The sequence below is a fragment of the Cariama cristata genome, unplaced genomic scaffold (genome assembly GCF_000690535.1).
Source record: "Cariama cristata isolate BGI_N322 unplaced genomic scaffold, ASM69053v1 scaffold22219, whole genome shotgun sequence".
NCBI classification, from domain to species: domain Eukaryota; kingdom Metazoa; phylum Chordata; class Aves; order Cariamiformes; family Cariamidae; genus Cariama; species Cariama cristata.
In genome coordinates this window covers 16,786-42,836 of record NW_009634400.1, presented here as the reverse complement: position 1 = coordinate 42,836, position 26,051 = coordinate 16,786, and the positions used below count along the sequence as shown (strand labels likewise).

At 46.5% G+C, this 26,051-nt stretch overlaps 1 protein-coding gene across 1 annotated transcript in view; it reads left to right on the top strand.

The window, feature by feature from the left end:
• Positions 1 to 26,051, top strand: part of SETD1B (SET domain containing 1B) — a 49,309-nt gene that overhangs the window by 18,873 nt on the left and 4,385 nt on the right. The window contains exons 6-12 of the mRNA XM_009707147.1: positions 12,460 to 13,230; positions 18,435 to 18,605; positions 19,546 to 19,633; positions 20,525 to 20,716; positions 21,027 to 21,137; positions 21,871 to 22,329; positions 23,624 to 25,180. Coding sequence (XP_009705449.1) covers positions 12,460 to 13,230; positions 18,435 to 18,605; positions 19,546 to 19,633; positions 20,525 to 20,716; positions 21,027 to 21,137; positions 21,871 to 22,329; positions 23,624 to 25,180 — 3,349 coding nt within the window. The remainder of the gene's footprint in view (positions 1 to 12,459; positions 13,231 to 18,434; positions 18,606 to 19,545; positions 19,634 to 20,524; positions 20,717 to 21,026; positions 21,138 to 21,870; positions 22,330 to 23,623; positions 25,181 to 26,051) is intronic.

Below are 26,051 nucleotides of genomic sequence, written 5' to 3'. Positions count from 1 at the left end.
CTCTGCCTGTGTGCATGCAGCCCTTCTGCTTGAGCGGTCATCTGTGGTAGAGCTTGATTATGGCTTTGCTGCAAGAGAGAACAGAACGAGACTTTGGACTAACTCATGAGTAAGCAAGGAAAAGCACGTCTTTGCCTTTCCTTGGTTGTCTGTGTTGCTGGGGGTTATTTCCTCCAGGTTACTGAAAGACCTTCAGTGGGAGGTGAGAGCAGTTTGTGCCATGCAAAAACCCCATCAGCAGCCAGGCTGTATGCGGTGGTACTCCCCTGGGGTCCCTCTGCTACTCATGACCAGCAGATTAGGACGTGATCTTGTTCAGTAGTTGCTGGTGGACCTATCTTCCACAAATGTCTAATCCATTTTTGAACCCATCTGCACTTGTGAGTCTTTGCAGTATCCTGTGGCAACAAGGTGCACAGCTGAATTTTTCTCTAGATGAAAAGTGTTTCCATGTGTTTGTTTAAACCTCCTGCTTGCTAATTAGGGGACAGGTGGAGACATCAGCATACTTTCTCTCTTGTCTCTTTTTTGAATATTTTAGCCTGCACAAATGGCAGTGGGGATGCAGCCCAGCTGTGGGGTATTTCCACTCTGGTAATTTAGAACAGTTGTGGTTACACAATTTATTTTGCATATAGTGGGGATAGTTTAATAGCAAAAGTTTGGTATCTTTTAGAAGGCCATGAGAAATGTCATGTCCTGCACAGAGATTATTTTTGTTAAGGGATCAGTCAACAGTTGGCAGCCACAAAGGTTATGTTTCCATCACCTGAGAGGAGTGGTATGGGGAAAAAGTTGCCTTCCGCTCACTGAGCAGGTTTTGGAGAGGGACAACTCAAAGGTATTTCTGGCTTGATATGGCTTTAGGCTTTGTCTTAGAACGAGGAAGATTTTTAATGTTGTAATGAATATCTTATGTATCTCAGCTGATGTGCTTGATTCTCTCCTCTCTGACTGCACTTAGTTAAATCAGAGTACAGCAAGAGAAGGAAAATCTAAGCAGGAAATAAAGCAGTGAAAAATTCAAGATGCCTCCAGAGAGAAGATCCGTAAGAGAAGAGAAATGTTACCAAAGGGGAACTGTTTCTTGCTGGCCTCACCCTTACTTTTGAGGAAGAACATCTCTGCTCAGCCTCTTTAGCTGCTTGAAATACGCTCCTTGGCGTGAAGCATCTCCTGCGGTCTAGCTGGGTTTTAATGCATCTATGGCACTTTGCTGGGAAGGACTTGTTAGCTTGTGTTGTAATGCTCAGAAAATGAGTGGAGCCTGCTAAGCTCATTAGGGTGCCAGTCATTTGTGGTCGCTGCTGCAAAGGACTCGCAGTCTGGCCACAGCCAGTTAGGGAGAAGTTTTTGTCTCGTGAACCTCTTGTTCCCCGGGGTCATTCCCTATTGCTGTGTCCCAGCCGGCCTGGAGCACTTGTACCGCCTGCGGCGGGAACCTCATCCAAAGTAGTTAAATGTTTTTTGTCAGGCAGTCAAGATCAGGTGGACTGGCTGAATGGTCTTCTCTGCAGCAGTTTTGCTGGGAATTCAAGAAAAACAGCAGATGTCCTACCTTGGGATGATGGCAGTGGCTGTCTCCAGAAGAGAAGACCACAGGTTTTCTTATTTGAAACCATACCATGTTGTGAGCCTGACTGAGTCAAGATGATTACAAGGTCCTAAAGACCTTATTAACAGTATGTTCCCTCTTTCATGCTTTCTTATTTCTTCTCAAATAGTTGGTACTGGGATAGAAGAGAGTTACTGGGAGGAGAGTAGTCCTAAGTCTGTGTGACCTCCCAGGCCAGCAGCAGAGGACTCATGAAATCTCAGCAAAAGTGTTCAGGAAAGGCAAAGGTTCACATAAAAATCAGGACTTCAACTCTTTCCTATTGCTTGTTCCAAACTTTTTGGAGAATAAATGCTGTGCTTGTTTGGAAAGGGCTGTTTTAGGCTACCTCCATCAGCTGTGGGCTACAGACTCCTGGGTTTTCTTGCAGGTGCCAAAAACAGCTGGGCCTCTTTGCTTCCCAGCCACATGAACAAATCAGGACTGCACCCTAGAAATTCAAGGCAAGAATAGCTCAAGCTCTTGGAGAGGGGAGGGGGAAGCCAGGCACATCATTCGGGATGCCCCTTGAGAAGGAAGGCAAATGTCTGATTTGCTGCCTCAGGATGTATTAATGGCATCTGGGTCTGAGAGCAGACAGCAGTGAGCAGAAGAGCATTAAAAGATGATACTGATGACTGATCTAACAAAAGCTCTTCTTTTTTTCTTCTGCCTGTTGCCCTTCAAGACCTCAATTCCTTCATTTCTGCCCTCCCTTCTGAGGAGACTCAACGTTGCACAGGTTGCATTGTGGATGTCCAGGTCTTGCAAATGAACCTGCTGTTGCTACTGACACTGGAAATGCAGCGAGCACTGAACAGAGTACTGAAAATGCTGCCATAACTGTAATAGCCATGTGATTTCAGATACTCGAGGGTATAGTAGTAGTAGTACGTACAAGGGGGATATCAAACTGGTCTAGTTCTGCTGATTAGAACTTGTTTAAATACAGTTATGTGTACAACCTATTCTTCAATAAGTTGTTATCAGCTGAGAAGCTAGACTATTTTCCAAGCTTATCTGCTTTCTTATTGCCCTGTTGGGAGCAAGATCTGAATTCATGGTGCCATTTGACCTAAGGTTTAAGTATGAGGGGAAGCTCAGGGGATGGCAAGTGAGCTCCTGCCTGGCACGGAACTCTAAGGTATCTGTGTACTTTGCGCATGTAGTTATTGCACTTTTTTTTTTAACTTAGAGGTGGACTCTGATCTAATGTTACCAATTCCATTTATCTCTGATCGTAAAGTACCTTCTGCTCTCTCGAAATGTGGGTGCATTTCTGCACACCAATGCGAAGAACAAAACGGAGCATTTCAGAATCATTTGGGAAATGAGTCTACAGTGTGATTTCTCCTAAATTCCTTGCTTTGCTTTGCATCTTTAGAGAGGGAGATGCTGCCTCAAGCTCTGCATCTTTTGTGTGTGGACAGACCTTAGCATAAAATCTGATAATAGCTGAGATGGCAGAAAATGTCAGAGAAGCCCATTGCGTGCTTACTGCCGCCTTTCTCTTCCTCAGAGAGACTGTTTAGTTCCTCTGTTGGATTCGGCTGGTTTGTTCCCAGGACTCTGCATCAGTGAACCTGGTGTCTGAAAAGAGCTTTTACCTGGGTAAAGCCAGTCTGGCTGTATGAAAGTCTTTGGGAGAAGCAGAGAACATTCCCTGACTAATTTATCTGTAGGGGGTATTTTCTTGCCACTCTACTATCCTTTTATGCATGACTTAGCTTCCCAGCCGACTAAAGCCTTTGAAGTTCGATTGCAAATAGCTCTTCAGCAATCCCTTCCCCCATCTAAAACAGGGAAACTAGAACAACCATTGCTGTGGAAAGAGCCTGGCTTGTTACATGGCTCCCCAATGTTAACACCTCTCTCTCTTTTCCTCCTTCCTTTTCCCTACCTCCTCCTCCTCCCCATAAAGAAATCTTTTTTTTTTTTCCCCCCTTAATAAGATCTACTTAAGACTTGAGGGAAAAAGCCATGGTTCCATGAGATGGTAAATCCAATTTTAGGGTGTTTCATATGTGATGAAAAACACTATGGCCGCATGACGCAGCCCCTGAATTGGCACACATTCGCCCTGCCAGTTCGGATTTGTTCACATAATGCAGAAGGGGCAACTGTCCAGGCAAGCTTTGCATTGGGGCATGCACGGGCTGCCCAGACATCCCTAATCTCGGGCTGGGGGCCAGTGGCTCCGCATCTTGTACTCTCACTGTATTTTGTAATCTGCCCAGTTGTGTGTTCACGTTTGTCTCGGCTCAGATCTGTGCAGTCAAGAGGTCTGGAAATTTCTAGTCTCAGGATTGATGAATGTGGACCCAAAGGATGTTATGTTAGCCTGCGCTCTTCCTAGAGCTGTCCCTGCAGACACCAGAGATTCTCTTGTGCATGCTGGAAGCCCAGGGGCAATGTCTGACTTCTCCAAATAGCCCTTCTTCAGTGATCTTGCCAACAGAAATGGTATAACCACATCACATGCCATGAAGCTTGCAGTTCAGAGCCTCCTTTCCCTTTTGGAAGGGAGGAAGACCTGAATTAAAGCACCCCTTTTGTGGAAGGTAATGCACTTGCTAACAAACAGAGCAAACTCCTCAGCAGGTTATTGCCGTCTTTGCCAATTCATCTCTTTGGGCTTTCTGCTGAGGGAAATCTGGCAGTTGTTTTCCCACTAGATTAATTTATGGCTCTGAGGATTGCTATCCTAGGAAGCTTTTGCAGTGGGCTCTTCAAAGTCATGTTGAATGGTGCTCTCTTGCCAAGAGAATGGATTTTTGAAAGTACTGAATGCTGGTTGAGTCTTCTCCCCTTGGGATCACATTTCTCAAGTCTTCTTGTTTCTGGATCAGTGAAGATCTGGTTACCTCAGACCACTAATTGCACCGCGTTTGCTTCCCATCTCTGTCTTCATTGCTTCATGTAGAGTTATCTGTCCTTCCCTGGATCGTTTGCTAAGTAAAAGAAGTTTTTAGCCTCATGGAGATGCATAGAGGGTGCCTAAGTGGGTATTTCTTACTCCAGGATCCATCTCAACTTTTGGAAAGAAGAATCCATGCATCATTTTGTACAACCACTGGAGCTTCTATCTACAGTGAAGTAAAAATAGCCTGAACCCCTTCTGTTCAGTTGTTGCATTTATTTTCTCCTGGTTTTCGTTTGGGTTTTTTTTGTGGACCTGTATCACATCAGGGGCTTTGCTTTGGAAATACTGATCTAAGCTGCTGCTCTGTTCCTTTCCTTGGAGACATTGATGTTGTTCCGCTGTCTTGCGGGGAGAAGGCAGAGGATAATCCCCTCTGGAGTCTGAAATGGTGCCTCGAAGTGTCGAGCCCCATCTCAGATGCTCGATGTGTATGAGGGCCTGCAGGAAACTGGCAGTGCGGATTTGCCTGAGTCCGGGATAATGTCTTTGGCACTTCTGTCCATCGTACAGGAGTCATTTTAGCTCATTTTGTCGTCTTAATTCACTGGATTTTTCTAATGATAGCGTGGACCATTGGGCAGCCTTCCAGCTCTCCCGCTGTCCTTAAAACACAAGTTTGATTTACTTACGTTTCTAGTGTCAGGAAACAGTGGAAGGGAGTAAGGAGACCTTTTCCTTTTGTAAGCATTAGTTCCATGTGCCTCCTCCTCTCAACACACCTTCCTGCCGTGCACTGAAAGCCCAGGTGAGCTCCTTCCTTGCATCCTTCCAAATCCCAACTTGTGGCATCTCCCCATGTGCAGGACAGTCTAATTAGGGACCAGCACCTGAGGCAGCACATCAAGAGACACAAACAAGCACCATGGTGGCATTTCCTCACCTCCATCCCCCTGTTCTGGGACCGACAGGGACTTCTGGGGAATTCTCCCTCTATCCTTCTGTGGTTTGAGGTATTGACTTCAAGTTCCCTCTTGGCATTAGAAGGAAAAAAAGAAAGTGGCATAAGTTAGGCTGGTGTTTACAGTGCTGTTTGTTTACAATGAGAACTTGAATATTATTGTTACTTGTTTTACTCGTTGGGCAGCCCTGTAGGTGTGGGGAGAATTCTCTGTGCCAAAGAAATGCTGCAAATAAGTACCAGACCAAAACACAAGCTGAGCCAAGACAGTGTATGTGTCGGATAGGATATTGTCATCTTATAGAGCTTGAATTCTCTTTTTCAAGTAGCGAGAGATACTTTAGCATTTGATAGTAAAGAAACCAAAACACCCAAGAAATGTCTCTCCTTCTGTGAGAAATCCCTGCTGCCTTTTCGGTGCCCCTTTTTGTGGGACAGAGCAGTGAGTCCATCGCCCTGATCTGTCGGGTGTTCTGCTCTGCTTTGTTTGCACCCTTTGCCTGCGAGTTAGATTTGCAAAGTGCTGTATAAATATGTAGCTACATTAAAATCATGCAGTCTTCTGTTCTTGAAATAGAAAGACATGTTGCTGAAAATATTTGTAATCACTGATGTGTAATGCGTTTATCTTTCCATTTGCCTGTTACTGAGGTGGGCATTTTATTATAGTGCAAATACACCTGAAAGCTGTCTTTGTCCCAATTAAAAGCTGCCATGATTGCGATCGCGTGCTCTGACAGCCGCAGGATGAGTGCTTCCTTAACTGCCCAAAGGAGACTGAAAGACGTGATGAACCCGGGGGGCAGCCGGGGAGGAGGCAGTCAACAAACTTCAGCGTAGATCCAGACCGCAGTGGTGGTGCTGGCCAACACGAGCCACCACGGGCACTGGTGATGGCACAGTTATCTGAACAGGCTTGAAAGCTCACCCGGGAAGGTACAGGCAGCAGTTTGCTCTGTGTGTTGGTTTTTTTTTGGCTGCTGTAGTTAAACTGTTGGCAAACCACATTGAGTAGCTCTGCCCTCCTGCACTCCATTTCTGCAACACCAGCAAAGTACCACCCTTGTGTGTGTGTTCTTTCAGAGGGAGAGCTATAATTATAGTTAGGAAAGTAAAAATATTTGTATGTATTGTAAATACAGTACCGTGTCTGCACGCCTGACACCATGAGGTGGGAATGATTAGCACGGTTCCTCTCCCATGTCATTGTGCTTGAGTCTTGCACTGCCAAGGAAGAGGGCAGTTCAGAGGCATGGCTCCTGTTTACGTGTTTTGCCAAGAATGTGTAGAACCTGCAAGCTCTTCTCTAGCTGAAAGCAGATTGAAAAATGAACAAAGCAATACTCTCTGAAGCCCTTGCTGTGCTCCAGTATGTAGATTTTGGACAGCAAGAGGTATTTCACTCAGTTAGCAAAGTGAACGGTGGGATTCTCTAGGCCAAACTTGAATGGGCTTGTATTTTTTTTAAAGGAGGTTTTCATTGAAATTGTGTCTTTGAGGAAGAGTTGCAGGTGGCTGGTTTGCATCCTCAGGCTTCCTTTTTTGTTCTGGATGATGTTGTAAGAAATGTGGCAGATTTTGTCTTGTTCTCTTTAATGTGCTCTGCTGAAGGAGTTTGGGAAGAGGGTGTTGTGTGTTAGAGAACTGGGGCTATTTTCACCCTGAGATGGCGGTGGATCGCACTAGGGCCGTTTCCCTTGTCAGACGCAGAGCACGGGCAGTGAGGAGCATGGTGTGAGGAGCATGGCAGCTGGAGCTGAGGAGTAGGAGGTCAGAGGGACCAGGAGTCTCCTCTCGACTCTGTCAGCAACTTGGTGTCTGACCCTGTTTGGTCAGTTGTCCTCTCCCCCTCACCTCTGAAGACTTTTTTTTGTAAGGATAAAGGGTGAGACTTGCTCACTTGTGAATTTTCTAGACCATTGGATGGACTTAGTCCAAAACCAAGTGATGACTGTTTGACCAGGTTATGAAATCTTTTTGTCCAAGAGCCACTTCTGATTTTAGTTCTAGTTTTATTGAAAAGCTTCTTAATGTTTTAAATGGCAAAGATTTTCAGTATTTAAATAGGAGGTTTTTTAAGTTTTAGGGCTTAGAGAGTGAATTTTTTTGTTCTGTTTGGGTTCTGTGAGTGCAAGTTGCAGCAGGCTTAAAGGTTTGCTACTTCTTGCAAGCATGGGATGCTTCACTTCATTAAAGCTAATGACCTTGCATTGTGCTGAATGCCATTGATCCCGCATTTCACTATTTTGATGCACCAGAGCTCAACCAGGCTATGTCAGGGTAGTTGCTACATTCAGTGATACAGTTTCCCTACCTCAAATGTAAGTAACTTGGTACCCAGCAGAATATTTAAGTGAAAGTAGCTGTAAGCTGACAGTATTCAAAATGCATTCTGAAATTCTAAGTTAATTCTTTATCAGATGGCCTTTTTAAAAGGAAATGAAAGCATGTGAAGTTCCTCTGCCCGTAGGAGAGGTACCGAATGGCACGTACGATGAAGCTCCCAACCGCTGCCGCAGTGTCAGTGCTTCTCTGGGTCGGGGAGAGAACAGCCTCTTCACATCTGGAAGGTGCCAGTTCTGCATGCAAATATTAGGATGTAGTTTCTTTTTTCTGCAGGTATGAACATTTGCTTGCTAAATGCTGGGTATTGCTCTGAGATAAGACTGATACCCTGCATTCAGTGGCTCTATACCCTGTCACTATTCAGACTGATCCAGGAGTGCGATCCCAGGATGTTCCCTTCACTTAACTCAAGAGGCTCTGCCTGTGCGAAAACACACTGTACCAGTATTAAAGGTGGCAGTTAGCATGTTGGGTGAGCAATGAATGAGGCCATTTATAACCAGTTACGCTGGCATGAGTCTCTCCCAACAAATTTGCATCGTTAAAACACCTTTGGAAAAATGTGTCATGCGTATAATTAAATACCTGTTTTGCTAACTCTTTAATTAATGCAAAGTAAAGATGGCAGCACAAATTAATTTTGTTGGAAATGGCTTTTCTCTCAGTGGGCTGAAGGAAGATTTTCTGGAGGCATTGTACCAGGTGCCCTCAGAAACGGGCAGGTGAACTCCAGGACTGATTGACACAGTTTTTTTGGCAGTGATGGCCATGAGATCCTCATAGCAGTAGGTATGCCGTATATCAGCTCACTTTTTTCCCCTTGTGAGAACAAAGATGGAGGCCAGCTAGAAGGTGCTTTCTTTGGGAGGACAGTGTCGCTACTTTTCAGCTCTACCCTGAGAGCTATTTGGTGGCAGCCACAGTAAATCCAGGTTCACACAGGTGAATGAAAAGAAATTCGTATAACAGAAGATCTTTCTGTGTCTCCCCTTGGTTTTTCCTTCTGTACCTTGATCTCTTTCACCAGTACCCATGTTTCTCCCTCTGCTCATCCGCTTTAAATATTCATTCCTCTTAACTTTCTTTAAAGACTGCCTTGTAGATGATCTTTTGGTTTGACCTCTTTCCTGACCTTGTGTATTCTTTTTTTTTTTTTTCCCCCTCCCCTGCCTTTTTGATCTGTTTCTCCCTGCCGCTTAATCTTTTTTCCCTTTCCATCTTGCTTGGGATAAAACTGGAGCACAGACTGTGTTCACTGTGCAAGTGCAGGTGAGTTGTCAGCCCAACATTGTAGGAAGAAGGGTGTCTGTTGGTGCTTCCTGCAGACCCATCTGAGCACCAGAAGAATTAAAAAACCCAAACAAACTTTTCAATCTTCCAAAAATGCTAGTTACTGCTTAGCAGTTCTCATTTCAGCTTAAGTAAAAATAAATGTGTGTATGAGCGAAGAAAGCTGCTGTGCTCTACAACATGGAGTGCTACCTCTGTGCACTTTCAGGATCGGCTTTTTCTATCTGATATGTCCTTCAAGAGGGAAAACCAACTTCATTTATCAGACAGGATTCTTTGTTACTGGGACTGAGTAAAGGGCTGGTGCAGATGGGAGTGGGCTCTGGGTGATGGGCAGGAGCATGCAGGTCTCACAGAATCGATTCGATTCTGTCTCCTATGGCAGAACTGGCTGAGGTGGGCTGCTCTGGGCTGGTGGTGCTCCAGGAGGGCAGATGTGTTGGATTGGGCTGGCACTTTGGGACTGGTAATATGTGCTCACTAGAGATGGATCTTGAGCGGTGACTCAGACTGGTGTTGGGTGGCACTGGGAGGGTGCAGGATCCTGTGGGAGGGACTGGGGAGAATTTATGGCTTGAAGCTCCCCGTGGCACTGGCTGATGCTGGTGCTCCACTGAGGCTTTTTGGGATGACTTTCCTCCATACCCCATCAGCTGAGATGAATGCAAATATGAAGCTGATTTTGTCTAATTTTGGTAGCCTGAACACTCCAGGGTTCCTATCCAATGGTGACCTTTAGCATCATCCAGCTTTTGCAATTGGAGCCAGTGCTTTTAACAGTGCCTTTTGTGTTCGCTTACTGAAACACAGGGTCTGTTTCGCAGGAAACTTGTTTACACCTGCCACAGTCATCATCTTTACTCTTCCTTTGCTCCTTTCACTGGAGCTGCGGTAGTTGAAACTGCAGAATGTCCTTTCATTCCCCAGCATCCTCGGCATGGGACGTGACTGCAATAGAGCAGCTGGGGAGAGGATGCAGGGTGTGAGACCCACTTAGAAATGTTAGCCAGATGTGGACAGCTCAAGGAGATGATACAATTCGGCTTTGGAAAGACTCAAGTGCAGTGGGTTATTATTTTTACTTCTCCTTTTTTAGCTGTTCATTTTAGGGTTTACAAAACAGCCCTTGTAAATCCATTTTAGAGTTTACAAAACAGCACATACAGATGCACTAAGGCAACTCAGCAACTACAGGAGAGTCTCCTCTCCATTACCGTTAGCAGGGGGTCGATAGCACTTGCTGCAGGGTTTGCCAGGCTTGTACTTTCAGCTCTTCTGCCGGGGGTAAATGGTGGTCTCCTTGTTGAGCTGAGGGGTTGGGCACTTTCAGACCACTAAAACTGCGAGCGGCTTTTTGGGGGTGCCCCATGCAGCACGTAAGCTGGTGGGTTCATGCTGCAGCAGAAGAATGCGGGGAAGCCAGGGCGAGGGGAGGTGCTAGGACAGGAGGATTTGCAAAGCTGCTGTTGCAAGCATTGTGCTCAGCCTGCTCTCTGGTGGTAGCTGCTGTAGCAGAGATGACCTTTGATAAAACGTGAAGCATTTGGTTTGATTTGGACAGTTGTTGCTCAGCTTCATACAGCCACGGTTCATAGCAGAGTCAAGTCAGCTGCTCTTGCTTTTGTTCCCTTACCACTGTGCAAAATTCACGGGTTAAAAATCAAATCACAGCAGCTTCCGGATGAGAACTGCCAACAAAGCTTGCTTCCCAGCAGCTCTCCCCGGTGCACGTTCTCTAGTGTCTAATAAGGGCTGAGCTCTACTGCTCTTTTCTTTCAGATTGGGGAGACTGGTAGAAAAGCAGACAGAAGAGGCACCTGCTGGCATGCAACATGAAAGAAATAAACATCTTTGGGATCTTCAGTCAAATTTGGCTGAAAACAGCCAGCAGGTTCCAAAACTCTTGCCAGGACTGAGATACAGAGAGGCACTTAAAGACCACTTGATTGTGATCTCTTACGGTCTCAGCTGGGCTAGAGCCCACAGCATCCAGGGCAGGCAGGAGAGCTCCGGTGGTGGTGGAGCATCACTGCTGTGCTCTGGTCTGCGCTGGTGAACACGGGAATGCTCTTCATTTAGATCAGCTAGTGGCAACAGGCAAACTGTGTGTCTGGGTTTTTTGTGCGAAGCTGTTGTGAGGAAGGAAGTGCTTGGTAAGTTGTTCGAAGGAGGCAGGCAGGTCATGCTTGTGTAGAGCCTGGGAGAGAAGGTTGTGATGAGTGCTTCTGCTTTTCAATCCTGAAAATAGCTGTTTACTGTCACCAGAGTGATGGGTTTTGACGATTTTAGCTGGGAGAAAAGGAAGAATGGGAGAGAAGGTTGTTGGGACCCTGTCCTGCCTTTGCTGACATCCCACTAGTAAAAGGTCAACCCCATTCGTGTTTCCTTGATAAAGTGTCAGTGTGTTGGATATGTCTTCCAGCAGTATTTGGTTGCTGTATTTCTTAGCAAGATCTGTTTTAACAATACCCAAGGGATGTGACAGTCATACATGTGGTTTCTTTGTGCTGGAGATACCTTCAGGACTGAAGTGCCTGTAGGACATAACGTGCAGGTTTGGCCATTTGCTGTTAAGGATGGAGCTAGCTCGTGAGGCTTTTCTGCTGTTGTACGAGACCTAATCAGGCAGCTTTGAGACTTCAGAGCAAGCAGGCACCCTCTGTTTTAATCCAGTTTCCATCCCTTTGACAGTGGAGGTGGGACATCGTTTTAGCATTTTATGTAACTATCTGTATTTCTTGTGGCTAGTAAAGTATTCATTTTACCTAGGAACATAGCATATGCTATGTCTTTGAATCCCAACATTTGTGACTCTGATGTTTAAAGGCAATTTAAGCAGATTTGAGGTTCTTTTTTTCTATGTGAATTGCTGTGGTCTCATCAAGACAACTTTTAGTAGCAGCAACCACGTGGAAGTATTGTCTTCCTACAATTAGAGGTTAAGAGTTGACAACAAATGAGCCAGGGATTATAGTTAAAACCCAGGGTAATTCTTTGTGCATGGTGAAAACTTAGGAATAAAAACTCATGGTGTAACACACCATGCACTTATTAGATGCAAATAAGAGATGATGTGTCTTGCAGTGAAAGACATTTGGATTGTGTGTATTTTGCCGAGCACAGGAGCAATTCCTCTTATTCTGTAGAAGCTGAGGTTTTTGTTCAGTTGGTACTGATGCTCTTTGAGAAAGCTTTTACCTCTCTGCTTCCTGAGGTCTGACATGGAAGAGAAAAGCTTCAATAGGCACCAGCTGCTCAATGGGCCCTATCTTTTCAGAGCATTGCTCGCTTTTCTCCATGCCCAATTAAAATGTGTGTTAAACTTAGCTTTTGTTTGAAGCAGCCAGCGCTGTGGTATTTAATGTAAAAGGAATGTGCTCCTCACCTTTTCTCTCTCTTTTGTCGCAGGGTCAGCATTCTTCAGGGGAGGACATGGAAATCTCTGATGACGAGACCAACCCTGCGCCCATCACCAGTGCAGAATGTGCCAAAACCATTGTGGTGAACTCCTCTGTGAGCAACACAGCCGTGATGGCCCCATCGATTCCCCCCATGCCACCACCGGGATTCCCTCCTCTTCCTCCTCCGCCGCCTCCACAGCCAGGCTTCCCGATGCCTCCGCCGCTACCTCCACCACCTCCACCCACTCACCCTGCTGTCACCGTCCCCCCACCTCCGCTCCCTGCCCCGCCTGGGGTCCCTCCACCTCATATCTTGCCTCCGCTTCCTCCGTTCCATCCTGGCATGTTCCCTGTCATGCAAGTGGATATGATAAGTGTCTTGGGCAACCAGTGGGGTGGCATGCCAATGTCCTTCCAGATGCAAACTCAGATGCTGAGCCGCATGATGCAGGCACAAAACACATACCAGTATCCCCCTTTCATGACGGGCCGGATGCAGTTTGTGAATCTTCCGCCCTACCGCCCTTTCTCGATGGGAGCAGCTCTTGGTCGCGGACAGCAGTGGCCACCACTGCCCAAGTTTGACCCCTCGGTTCCACCACCGGGTTACGAGCCGAAGAAGGAAGATCCCCACAAAGCCACTGTGGATGGAGTCCTCTTGGTCATAGTGAAGGAACTAAAGGCTATCATGAAAAGGGACCTGAACCGGAAGATGGTTGAAGTGGTAGCGTTTCGGGCATTTGATGACTGGTGGGACAAGAAGGAACGTCTGGCAAAGGTAGGCTTTCAACATACTCTCTGCTGGATCCCAGGGAGAGAGCTCTTCTTAGTGCTTGTGGCCAGGGCGTGGGTAAGCAGGGGTCTGGAATTGGCTTCAAAAAACCCCACAACCCTAAAATGTTACAGTGACTAAAATAGAAGCAAAAAGTAAAGCCATGGAATAGCTTTGGTGTGAGAAACCCTACTGCTTGAGGCTGCTGAAATTAAATGGGAGGCATGCGTGTCCCTGTCCCTCTCCTGGCTCCGTGCCTCCCCACGAGGCTGCTCTTTGTGCTGAGGCAGGCGGCAGGAGTGTGTGCTGGGAGCAGCAGACCTCAGCCTGCGAGTGTGTGGAAGGTGCTCAGTCACTGCAGGCACCTGCCTTGGGACAGCTTAGCACCTGGGTATTAAACCTGGCTTGTTTCCATGCTGTCACTCCATATATGCAGGTATTTCATGCTGCTTTGCCATCAGAACAAATACAGGCTGGGAATTTTAGTCCTTTCTATTCACTGATGGAGGTACCCCATGCAGAGTTCTCTCTGAACACATGTGGAGCCATAACTGCTCACCTAGGAGTGAACTGCTGCTCTGTCTCGCACCGTCCCACTGATTTGAATGTGGGCAAGTGTTTAGTTCTCCGTGTCATCACTCTGCTTTGGGGTGGATCTCCTCCTCGTCCCTTCCAGCTTTGGGGCCACCTCAGGGCAGCCGTTCCTCTTCAAGGGACTAAGCACAGCTCATGCCTTGCGAGGGTCTCGGAGAGCGTCTTCATGTTTGGCGGCGCGTTGCCCAAGCTGGCCTGCATGGCTGCTCAGTTCATCTCGGCAGGATGCACCGGCCGTGGTGGGGCATGATACAGGAGGGATCTGCAAACGAGATGTTATTCCAGCCGTGTTTTGGAGAGCTGTAATGTCCTTAAACAGGAATCTGAGGAAGGGCATTGCCACAGCCGCAGCTGCTCCAGGGCAGGGTTGCGGGCTAGGTAACCTCCTGCATGTCACCGCAGCCCCGTGGTGCGTGTTTGCAGACTTTCCCTGCTGAGGTGGAGGGGCTTGCACGCTTCTGTTAAAGCTGAAGTCTGCCGAGCAGTGGTCGTAGGATGAGGCTAACTGCTCCTACAGGCAGAGTAGGTGCCCATGGGAGAGTCCTCTCCACTGTGCTCCTTTCAGGAAGGCCTTCAGGAGTGGTGGGGGGCCTGCTCTTATACTTCAAAAGCCCAGGGTTATTCCCTTCCCTTCATCTGCTTTCCCTTTCCCCCCTCAGCACAGTATTTCCAGGGCCTGAAATTTGAAAAGTTTAGCTGATTTTTATTTTTTTTTCTTTTTTTTTGGTGGTCTGGGGCACTGCTGGCAGCCTCTGGGAAGGGGTTTGCAGGAGGAAATGACCCCGAGATCAGGAGACAAATGTGCAAGTGTTTCTTGCATCTAAGAGGAAGCTGAACTTTAGCTCCAAAAAACTAAATCAGATGCAACAGGAGTATTTGAAACCACCAAGCCACTCTTTTGTGTTCCCCACTTTGCGTGATGAGCTCTGTAGGTATTTCCAGTTCTCTGCACTCCTCCCGCCTCCCCAGTGCATGTACGCAGCAGCAATTAACTCAAAAGCTGAACATTGGCCAAATACACGAGGAGTTGCAGGGATTAGTTAAGAAAATAGCTTTGCATGAATCGTCTGATCCTTTCTCAGCCAATTTGAAGTGTACCTCAGCCAGCCAACAGCTCTGTGATCTAATACAGGGTGAATTTGTCACTACCAAAAAAAAGCTAACACTATAGAAAGGTTCATGCAAGCCTCAAAATTATTATTACAGTGAATTATTGTAAAAAAAAAAACAAAAACCAACAAAACAAACCACAACCTGCAGACACATCTTCTGTTTCAGATGCCAGTTTCAGAGCAGTATCTTCACCACCTGTTTTTGTAAGCCAGCTGCGTGTTAACTCTAGTGCCTGGGAGAGCTCCTAGGCTTTCCAGGGAGGTTGATACTGCTGCTGCTTAACAGCTGTTTTATGACAGTGTAATTTGCTCTGCCTTACAGCTGGCTGGTGTGACATGTAGCAAGAAACTCATCCCTCTCTTCCTGACTAATGCTCAGAGCTTCTACCTCCTACCAGTGAGTGTGTGCTGACAATTTAGGAGACCCCCGAGTTTCCAGGGCAGCAAGGGAAATAGATCCAGCAAATAGTTGCAAAAGCAGCACCTGAAGTACCCAAGAAATTGTTTTAAACCAAACATCCACAGTGAAGAAGCAAAAGCAAGTCGAGGCAGATCTTCAGCAGCTGCTCGGGCTCTTTTATATCCCAAGCTATGACTGGATTTAGCATGTTCCTCCCTCACCTGGAATTTGTAACCCACTTTGGGAAGGGAAGCTGACGGTACCACAGCAGCTTGCCACAGGTTATGTTGGATGTGAGCAGTCTAATTTAAAATATGAAATTGCTGCATGGAAAGACACTTGTGTTTTCTGTCCAGGAAGAGAAATGCCAGACCCATTGTTGCTTCAGGGCACCGCCTGGAGAAGCCTCTGCCAGGCCACGCGTTACTGTCGCGTGCAGAAAAATCTCACAGATTTCAGAGCCCCCTTTCTGCTAGGACTGGGCACCCCCGACACTGGTGTGGGACAGGATTCCTTCTCGGTCCTGAGCTGCCTACTCTTGTGAAAGGAAAACAAAATATCAGTATTCAGCTTAAACTGTACCTTCCTATTGCTGGTGTCTTTATGTGTGTGTGAAGATGAGCCGACTGGGCTCCTTGGTGGCAGCTGGAGGTCAGTTCCCTACATAACTTCCCATCACACTGATTTTTCTAGAATGGACGAAGGCCTCCAGGCACTGTTTGAGCTGAAGTGACCCTCCAAAACAGGCCCTGTATCCTCATTTCTTCCTTCCTAACGGTTTTAATTGGAGCTCTTCATATTTTTCATTACTGATTGACAGTAGTGAAAGAAATTATAGAGGTTTGGAAGTATAAATAAGACAACATATGTGCTCTTTTACATCTTTTTTTTTCTTTAGAAATAAATGAGGCAGATTTGTGGGGAGAGATAATATCTTTTAATATCTCCTAGCCTTGGACCATCTAGCTGCAGCAGCCCTCCTGTTATTTCACAGGAGAGATCAAAGCTCATCTTGGAAGCGCGTGAGCTCCACCGTATGCCAGTTCCTACAGTAGGTATGTCCCTCTTTGGTCAGAGCTCTGCTATCTCCCTGACCTTTCCCAAGCATAACAGCAGGAAACCTTGTGGGTTTCTTTTTTTCCCCTGACTGACCGACAATGTTCAAGTTCAGTAGGACAGCAAGTACTATTTACACACTGCTGCTGGCAGCCCCTGAACCTTCAACGGCGTACGAGAAGGCAACACACTTGTCACCTCCTGTGCTTCAGTTTCTCTCTTTTTCTCTCTGTTTTTTGGCCACTGTTCCATCAGAGGAATCTACTTGGCCAGCCAGTTGACTGCCAAGAAGTAGTGTGCCATAGGTAAAAGGTGGGAAAGCTCGAGGGTAAAGCTGATGTCCTAGATCAGGCGGGATAGAAGACGTATGGGGTGAAAGCTGCTAAGGAGCATGTTGCTAGGGAAGGCAGCACATACCATGGGCCTTGTCTGCCTGAGCTAGGGGAAAGTTTTTCCCTCTTCCCAAATCTAGTGAGGGGTTTAGGTTTGAAAGCCTGAGTAAGTTGCTTTAAGCAGAGTGCCAGGAATAACCAGCCATCCCTGGCCAGGGAATGCCGCCACCTGTATTCTCTGCTTGATATTCCCACTAGTCTTGTCCCTTATTAGCAGGAGAGCTGAGCTTACGATTCCTCTGCGGTGATTACAGCCAGCTTCGGCAAATTAGCTCTGTTAATGTCTGTAAGAGAAACCGACTTTTAGATGGTGTTATGCCACTGGCTGATGCGAATGGATGTTACCTCCAGTGCCCTTTGCTGAAGAAGAGTGTGGCGTGCCACCATTTGTGATGCTCTCCCCGGCTCATCTGCCTCTCCACGGCTGCAGAGGTTTGAATTCCTGCTCTTCTTTCGCATCTCAGCTCTGGTAAAAAGGGATTTGTTGTGGCTGAGCAGAGATGAGGCTGTGCATCTAGTTACCGAGTTCTGTAGACCCTTAGGTATTTGGCCTAAATAGTTTGATTTTCCCATTTCCCAGGACTGGAGCCTTCTGACAGATTTTTGTGGACTTGGGCTGCGATTGCTTAGTGAACACAGGGATGTGTGTGATTTTTGACTCGCTATATTGTGCCTTACAGTAAGGTCTGCCCAGCTAGAAGGTCTGAAATTGTTTTCAGTTCTGTGGGTTAGCAAATGGAGGTAGATAACACAGCATTAGTCTAACTTGCCTAAAGCATGTTTGAGTTATTTGTAAAAGGTGTACGTGTAGCTCTATTTCTCACATATCTTTGACCAGACAAGATGGGCTCCTGCAGCGTTTGGGAGTCTGGGGGTGTTGGTGTATGAGGATGGTGGTGTATCCCAGCTCCTTAGCTTCCCTTCAGAGTTCAGGACCTTTGTACCGTAGCTGCTCCCTGGCACTTGGCAGCTCCTGCCTGTGTGGAGGAAGGTCTTCCCTTGGGGTGTTGAGTCCTAGTTTCGTATTTGTACCTTTTCTTTCGTCTCTCCTTTTTATGTCCTTTGCTTCTAGCATCTACATTGGATTCTGGCCATTTGGAAGGTGGTCACTGTGGTCCCCACACGAGGCACTTGAGAGACCTGAAATGAGCCATGGTGGATAACGGGTCTATTCATTTCCCTTGTCCTTTCTTGTGAAGGACTTTGGCCTATGTTAAGCTGCATGTGAAGGAAACTGAGATCATGTTTTAAAACACTCAGTGGAGAAAGCAGGAGTGTCTGCTCTGCTACCTGCCAGTGTGATGGCTCCAAATGTGAGATCACCTAGTGTTCATGCTAAGCCGCTATTCTGGGAGTCCCAGCAGTTTTGTTTTAATCAGTTTTAGTGCCTTGTGCAGAGAAAATAAGCTCTTAAAATGCAAAGGGGAGAAGGCTTCTTAGAGGTGGAAAGATCTCATTATCAAGAAGAGCTCTTGCACTCTCTCCCTTTCAAGTGTGTGTGGCCATGTGGTGCATCTTCAGATGCCCTTGCCTTCAGAGAAACTGATGCCTGGGTAAGACAGTGATACTTCACAAACCTCAACTGTCTGAATGGTTTCCAGAGTGTGTGTGCTTCTCAGGAAACTTTCCTTCTCAAGTGTGCTTTCTCTGTTGCAGGCATCTCTTACTCCAGTGAAGTCTGGAGGAGAACTGGAGGAAAAACCAAAGCCAAAGGATCGAATCACGTCTTGTCTTTTGGAGAACTGGAACAAAGGAGAAGGTCTGGGATATGAGGGAATTGGCTTGGGCATTGGGTTACGAGGGGCCATCCGGCTGCCATCCTTCAAGGTAAAAACAAAAATCTGTCTTCATTATGCTAACATTCCCTAAAGCAGCATTAGGAGGACATAACTCTCTAGGTTTGTGCCCCAAAGCCCTACAAGCTGTTAGCCCCACTCTGTGTTCACTTACGGGGTTGCTTCTGACAGCAACCCACCAGTACACTGTAAAGCAAGGATGCGCTTTCACAGCCCTAGCTTTTCATCTACCACTTGTGTGAATTGTCTGTAAAGGATCTCCCTGCTCTGCAAGGTAAATGGGACGTTAGCCTGTGCTTAGGACACAGCTTTTCAGCATGATTGTAAAAATATGCTTATGCTTGTAGGGCTTTACACAGTTATTTCTTTGCTTAAAATGTCTTGCAGTTGGCAGCTGAGTCTCAGCTGAAGTTTGGTTAAAAGTGTTCTCTGCCTCATGTGGATGTACAGACTTGCAAGCATAGGCTCACTTATTTTAAAGAGCATTTGCATAAAAAATGAAAAGTATCTTAAAAAAAGGGTGGGATAGGGGAGGGTAGAGGGCTTCTCTGAAATTAGGATTTTGAATGCACAGAAGGTGCAAGTAAAGGTTCAGGATGAAGAATTCTGCAGTCTTTAGAATAATACTTGCTTTGAGGTTCTTTAAGATGTGATAGGCTCAGGCTCTCTTTCTGTTCTGCTACATCTCAGACATATGGATTTGTCAAGAGTTTTCTGTCATCTTCAAAGTACCTGGTGATGACATGCATCATGCTGGTACCCAGGGTGTTTTGATGCAAATTGAAAGGGTAGAATTTCATTCACAGTGAAATTCTGTTTGGAAGCAAATAAAGGGATTAAGAGCTGGGGAACTGGCCCTTGGTTTCTGGGTGTAAGTCACCATGGCAAAGTAAAGCAGTAGCAATTTGCTTAAGAAGTTGATTTCTGCTGTTTCTAAACTTTTAGAAATGCTAATTGTGTCTTTTGTTCAGGTGAAAAGAAAGGAGCCACCTGAAGCTGCCTCGGCAGGAGATCAGAAGAGAATCCGGCCTTCTACTTCTGTCGATGATGAAGATGAAGGTTTGCAAAGCACATTTGTTTGAAACACAAGAGCAGATGTAAACCACATGCAAGCTGAATTCTTTTAAACTTCACAGCAGTGTGCTCACTTAGTTAGACACAGAGTCAAGGATCTGAGGCAAAATCCTGCTTCTCACAAAACTCTGATCAGCTGGGAGATGTCTCCTCTGGATTCAGTTATCTTAAATTCACTGGCGGGAAATTTAAGGCCCACATTTTATGAATAACTCATAACCTGTTGTAGTTCTGCTGATGCAAAGCTGGTCACCCAGTAGAGGGAGCTCAGATGAGTTCATGGACTGTTCCAGGGGCATGCTTGCAGTTCATAAGACAGTTTGCCTTCTATTTGATTTTAAAAACAAAACAAAGTTACTTGCCAGAAAATTCTATTGGAAAATATTTTAACATTTTTTCCTGGAAGCAGGGAAGAGTAGAGATAAGACAAAATGTTGAATACCCTTTGTTTTGCATAAAAAAAGTGCATTCAAGTTAGTGGCGCTGTAAGGGTGATTCAGACTAACAACTAGTTTTGAAGCCAAAGTACAGAAGCAGGATTTTGTAAAGCACTTAAATAAAAGAAAAAGGCATTAAATTTGGCTTACCTAATCTGACTTCAGTTGTGCCATGTCTCTTAGCTGCTCTGCCTATAGCTTGTCAGCTTTGGCCACCCACATTTTGCCGTTCTTGGCATTTCAACACCCTGCACCTAGTCTCGCCCTCACTTGCACTGTGAAATTAGTAAGCCCCTGTAAGCCTGGGGACTCACACACCACCTGGGCACATTGCTCCTAACTTTGATCTTCTGAAAGAAAAAATTGCCATTACATAGTCAACCTTTCCCTCTCTTACAAGGTATTTGATGGCAATTTCCTTCTTGGTTTTGCTCACTAGAGTCAGAGAGGGACAGGGATGCTTCCGATGCAACATCTGACCTGTCAAAGAAGGATGCAGAAGCAGTGGGGCTGAGGCGGCGACCAGCAAGGCCGCTGGAGCTCGACAGCGAGGGAGAAGAGGGAGATGAGACATCAGGGAAAGAAGAAGAGTCCTCCTCGGAGAAGGAGGAGGAGCAGGAAGAAGAGGGAGGCTTGGTGAAAGCAGCACCTGGCAAGGTGTGTTGGTTTGTGATTGCAGTTTTGAATGGTGTCTGTCATTAAAAGGGGGCCTAGTAATTCCAAATGCCAAAGTTACCTTCACTAGAAGACGAGTGCTCCTGTTAGGGTCTGTTCTAAGAGAACTTCTGTAAGGTTATTCCCTCTTGAGGTTCTCTGAGCAGTGTCCCTGAGAGTTGCTGGTGGTTACTACAGCGACAGCCAGGTCTCAGAGTCAGACGCTGTTCATTTTTGGCAATGCTTTCTTGGAAAGGAGGAAGACGAGGATGAGGAGGAGGATGAAGATGATGAGGATGAAGATGATGATGAAGAGGATGATGAGGATGAAGAGGAGGAGGAGGAGGAGACGGGCATAGACACAAGTGACAAGGAGGAGGAGCAGGACTCCGAGGAGGGTAAGCAGTTCCAGTGGAAGCGGCAAGCGTAGCTTTCGGATCAGGTATGGTCTCCCTTTTGCAGTTGCGATCTGATTTTTTATTTGTGCGCCTTCTTTCACTGAGGGGTGGTTTTATACAAGATAACACATACAGGTATTCTTAATTGTTACCTGTGAGGCTTCCGTGATCGCTAGCTCTGTGAGTCCCTTTGTGACAGCTTTCCAGCCGCTGAGTGATCTCAGCTCAACTTGACAGAGGAGCAGAGCTCTTAAAGCCAGCTAAGTGTGTGCTTGTTTTATGACACACATGTGGCTGGGAGGAGAAGGTACCAGATTTCAAACAGGGGTAATTTAGCTGCTAATAACTTTCTGTCCTATCAATCGGTTCCTGGTCTGGGAGGTGGTAGGTTCCACATTTTAAAGCTGTGTGTGAAGGCAGCAGAAAATCTTAGTACAACTCCAGTAAAGATGCAATGCACCAAGAGACCCACGTGGGCAAGGTGCCAGACAGCCCTAGCTCTGCTCATGGAACTGGCTGTTGCATGGTGATTGTTGTAAGCATCCAAATACATGGTTTATAAGTCTCTGCAAAAATAAAGAAAACCGGGAGGTGATTCCTTCAAACCCACACACTGCTGTTGATGCTGTTTCCACGCTGTTACAGTGTGGAAGTGATATTTTCTCCTGTAGTAGACCCTGGTTGTTTAAGGAAGTCAGAAAGTGGAACTAATGGTAGTTTGTTCTTCTTGTAGATGTAGCAAGTCCTTCTTCTTCCAAGGCTGAAGTTGAATCATCTGATGAAAGTGAGGACTCCTCTGAATTCGAGTCGAGTTCAGACTCAGATGATGAAGATGAGGATGATGACGATGAAGATGAGGAGGAGGAAGAGGAGGAAGAGGTGGCTGAAGATCAAGACAGAGAAGCCATGGTTGCTGAGGCACAGCATGAACCTGCTGGTCATGAGCTTCCTGATGATGAGAGGGAGACTATTTTGGAGCTGTATCCTGTGGATGACTACATGGATGCAACAGGCTTGGGACTCGCAGAGCCAGCTTTGGCAGTGAAAGATGAAGGCATGGAAGAAATCAAGGCAGGAGAAGGTGAATGTGGTGAAGTCCCAGAGGCATCTATTGCTGCTGAAACACTGAAACACTTGGTTATGGAAAGAGACCAGGAGACAAAACTTGCACTGTCTCCCATCTGTAGGCCAGGTATGCCCTTGCATGTGGTTTGGCATTTTTTACCGCGTTTCCAAGTACAGTATTCTCACGGCATCCGATATGTATGGGTTTGTGTTTCCTTGTTCTCTTTCTTCCTCCAGTCTTGGCTCTAGGCTAGGGGTTATCTGCACAGGGAAAGAGGTCTGTGCTGAACTTTCCTTCCTACTAAGGAGCTCTACACAAACCATCTGCTACTAAAAATACTGTGGTTATTGTATCCAGAATCTTATCCTGGGCCAGTTTAGTTACTGCCCTACAGGAACTGAACAGTTGTCATCGTCCGAGGGTGACTGACTGGATGGTGTGGTGGCTGAAGCTCAAGATAGAAAAGCCATGGCTGCTAAAACAGAACAGGAATCTGTGTTTAATGAGTCACTACTGTTTGGTTTTAATACCAAAGCGGTATGTGACTGGGAAGCTATATGGGGCAGGTGAGTGGAGTCTCAGAATCCTATCTGGTTCCTAATATTATTATTTGTGGGGTTTTTTTTACTCGGTCCTTTTAAATGAGTGATACTCCCTGGTTTTCTGGAAGGAGGAAATTGTCTTCAGTGACTCTCCTGTTCGTTCAGCACAAATGGGGAATGCTTCCCTTCCAGCTCCCCAGGCATTTTCACTTCCTTTTGCTCTCCCACTTGAAAATGTTATTTTGAGCTGCCTAACATTCCCTGTTGCTTCCTTTTGGCCCTGGCCCTGAGGGGGTAAATAAACTCCAGACAAACGAGCCTGCTGCAGAGGCAGCAGCATATAAATTGCTTCATTGATACCATCTGAGTGTCTCCTCATTCATTACAAGGGCTGCCCGTTTCCTTCACGTGTCGTTCAAGAGCGTTATGCTCCTCCCTTCACTGCTCCCTCCTTGGAGAGCTGAGGGTGCTTCTTGGCCTTGCAATTAGTTTACCTTCCCACATTAGAAAAGCTGATAGCTTGGGGCTCTGACAGCTGTCCTCCAAAGTCGTTGCCCCACAATCCACTAATTCTTTTTATGTCGGTACAAAAGGTGGTCAGGGGTTTTGAAAGCAGAAAACCTTCATTCTGGCCTGTGTCATACCTAATCCTCAAATTAATAGTGTGGGTTTTTTTATGGTCCATTAGGAATGTCTGTGGTAGCGTCTAATTACTCCACACTCTGTGCCTCCAAAATGTAAAGCATTGGAGTTTTTAAAGCCTCCCAGTGGAATTGAGCTGTTCTGTAATTGTAGCGTCTTAAACATGCCTTTGCTGGCAAGTGGCGAGTAACTGAGTGGAAGCAAAGCTCCTGATTCTCCTCTCTTTTCCTTATCAGAGGAAGAGTCTGAACCTGCTACCATGCTGGAGCCAGAGGTACAGGAACATCCAAAGCCTGAATCTCAAGATGAGGAGGAGGCACTCTGTCTTTCAACTCCCGTGGGAGTCTTCGGAGAACCTCTGCCCAATAAAAGCAGCTTCTTCAGCAAGTCTGACGACAGCAGCTTAGAAGCTCGTGTTAAAACAAAGCTGCCCTCTGTAGCAGAGGAAGACGACCGGCTGCCTCGCACGCCTGGACGGGAGGTGATGATCCATTCAGAGACTGATACTCTTTTGCTTCCAGCCCACAAGGTGCCATCCTCCATGCTTCCCTTACCATCGACTCCCGGTAAGGAAGAATCTTTAGTCCCTCCAGAAAAGTTCCCTGAACAATTAATGGTGACCAAAACGTCCGTGGAAGAGGAGATTCCTAGGACTCCTGGGCGGGACATTTTGGCCAAGTCTTCACACCCCCTTGCGAAGTCACAGAGCACGGACACTGTTCCAGCCACGCCAGGAAGCGATGCTCCCCTTACGGGAAGCAGTTTGACTCTCAGTTCCCCTCAAGTCCCAGGGAGCCCCTTTTCCTACCCATCCCAATCTCCTGGCATTAACAGTGGCATTCCTCGGACTCCTGGGAGAGATTTCAATTTCACACCTACTTTCCCAGAGGCTGGTGCTACCATTTCTTGCCTTCTGTCTGGCAAAAAACAGTCAGAGGATGAGCTAGATGAGAAACCCTTTAAAGAGCCTCTCGGTGCTTCCCTTACGATCAGCATGAACAGTGTTCCTTCCCCTATCCCCTTTGCCAGCCCCCCACAAGCAGATTTCCACACGGACATGGGTTTGCCACCTGATGAGCCAATACCTGTAGCAGCCCTGCCATGCATGCATGGAGATGGAAGAATGCCCATTGAGGAATGCAAGGCAGAAGTAAAATCTGTTTTGCTCTCACCAGAAGTACCCACTGGTGCTTCCATTCTTCCTCCCCCACCACCACCTTCTGTTCTTCCCAAAAGGAGGCCAGGTCGGCCAAAACGGTCACCACCTTCTGTCCTCTCGTTGGATGTGTACTCGGGCAAAACCATAGAACCTCCTCCTGTGCCAGTGGCCTTGGTGGAAAGTGCTGTGGGCAAAGAGCTGTTGAGTGGACATCCTGATGCTTTCTATGGACTGAAAGACCCTGAAGCTGTCACCCTGGACTTCAGGAATGACGGTTTCCACGAGAAAATAGCAGCTGAGACAGTTGCAGAGAAACTGCCATTTAAGGAACTGGAGAACCAGTGGAATGAAGACTTCAAGGAAGAAGAAGCGCATGTGAAACCTAAAAGACAGTGGCGGAGGCAGAAGAAGACACCTGAGGACCTCCCAGCAATTCCTTCCCCTGAGTATTCCCCACCCCGGCCTCAGTTCAGGCCACGCTCCGAGTTTGAGGAGATGACCATTTTGTATGATATTTGGAATGGAGGCATAGATGAGGAAGATATCAAATTCATGTGTATCACATATGACCGCTTGTTACAGCAGGACAATGGTATGGACTGGCTCAATGACACCCTCTGGGTATTCCATCCTTATATCCTTTCTCACTGGCTCTCTGCGTTGCACAACACATGTAAGATGCACTAGATGTTCATTGTGTAGGACTTACAATGCAAAAGACTTAAGTTTGTTGGTGGAAGAACCATTTGCTTACTAGAATAGCAACTGCTTCTGTCAGCAGGGAATTTTAGACTGTTTTATTCCCTGAAGCTGCAATACAAAAATACTGCAGAAGTGGCTGTTCTTGCTGCATTTTCAATCTAGGACTGCAGGGAAAATCTGTATGCCTTTCTTCTGGGGAGGTTTCCTTGCTAGTTTAAGAAGCTTCTGTCTGCATTTGAACCAGACTTTTTTTTCAGCTTGCCTGCAGAATTTCTAGTCTGCGCATACAGGGCTTTAACTTGGGGCTAAAACCTGCTGTAAAAATAATCTCACCATCTGTGCCCAAAATGATGAGTTAGTGGTGCTAGCAGCTTTAACTTGCTTTGAGTTTGAAATACTAATAAAAGCAGTGGTTTCTAGGCAGCACATCAGGGACAGACAGGGACCCGGGCTGGATGGGGAAATGTACTGCTAGTGCTGCAGCTGGGAGCGTGTGTAGCACTGGCTGGTGCTGGTGGGGCAGGGTCTGGCCCCATCCCCTCCCTCCCTGCCCGTGGTCTGGTAATCAGCGGCATAGGCTGTAGCTTTGAATCTTTGGGAGCAGTTTTGGGACATGCAAGCTGTCTCACAACAAGGCTCTACATGTGTACAGCCACCAGCAGTGATCTCCGGAACAGAGTCTAAAAGGCTGTTCTCATAACCTAAGAACCCTTTAGTAATGTTTTTAGGAAGGATATATGGATTTATGTGTTAAAGAAGACAAATGTGCCACCTTGTGTGTTGCTGGAGATTGTGTGGAGTTA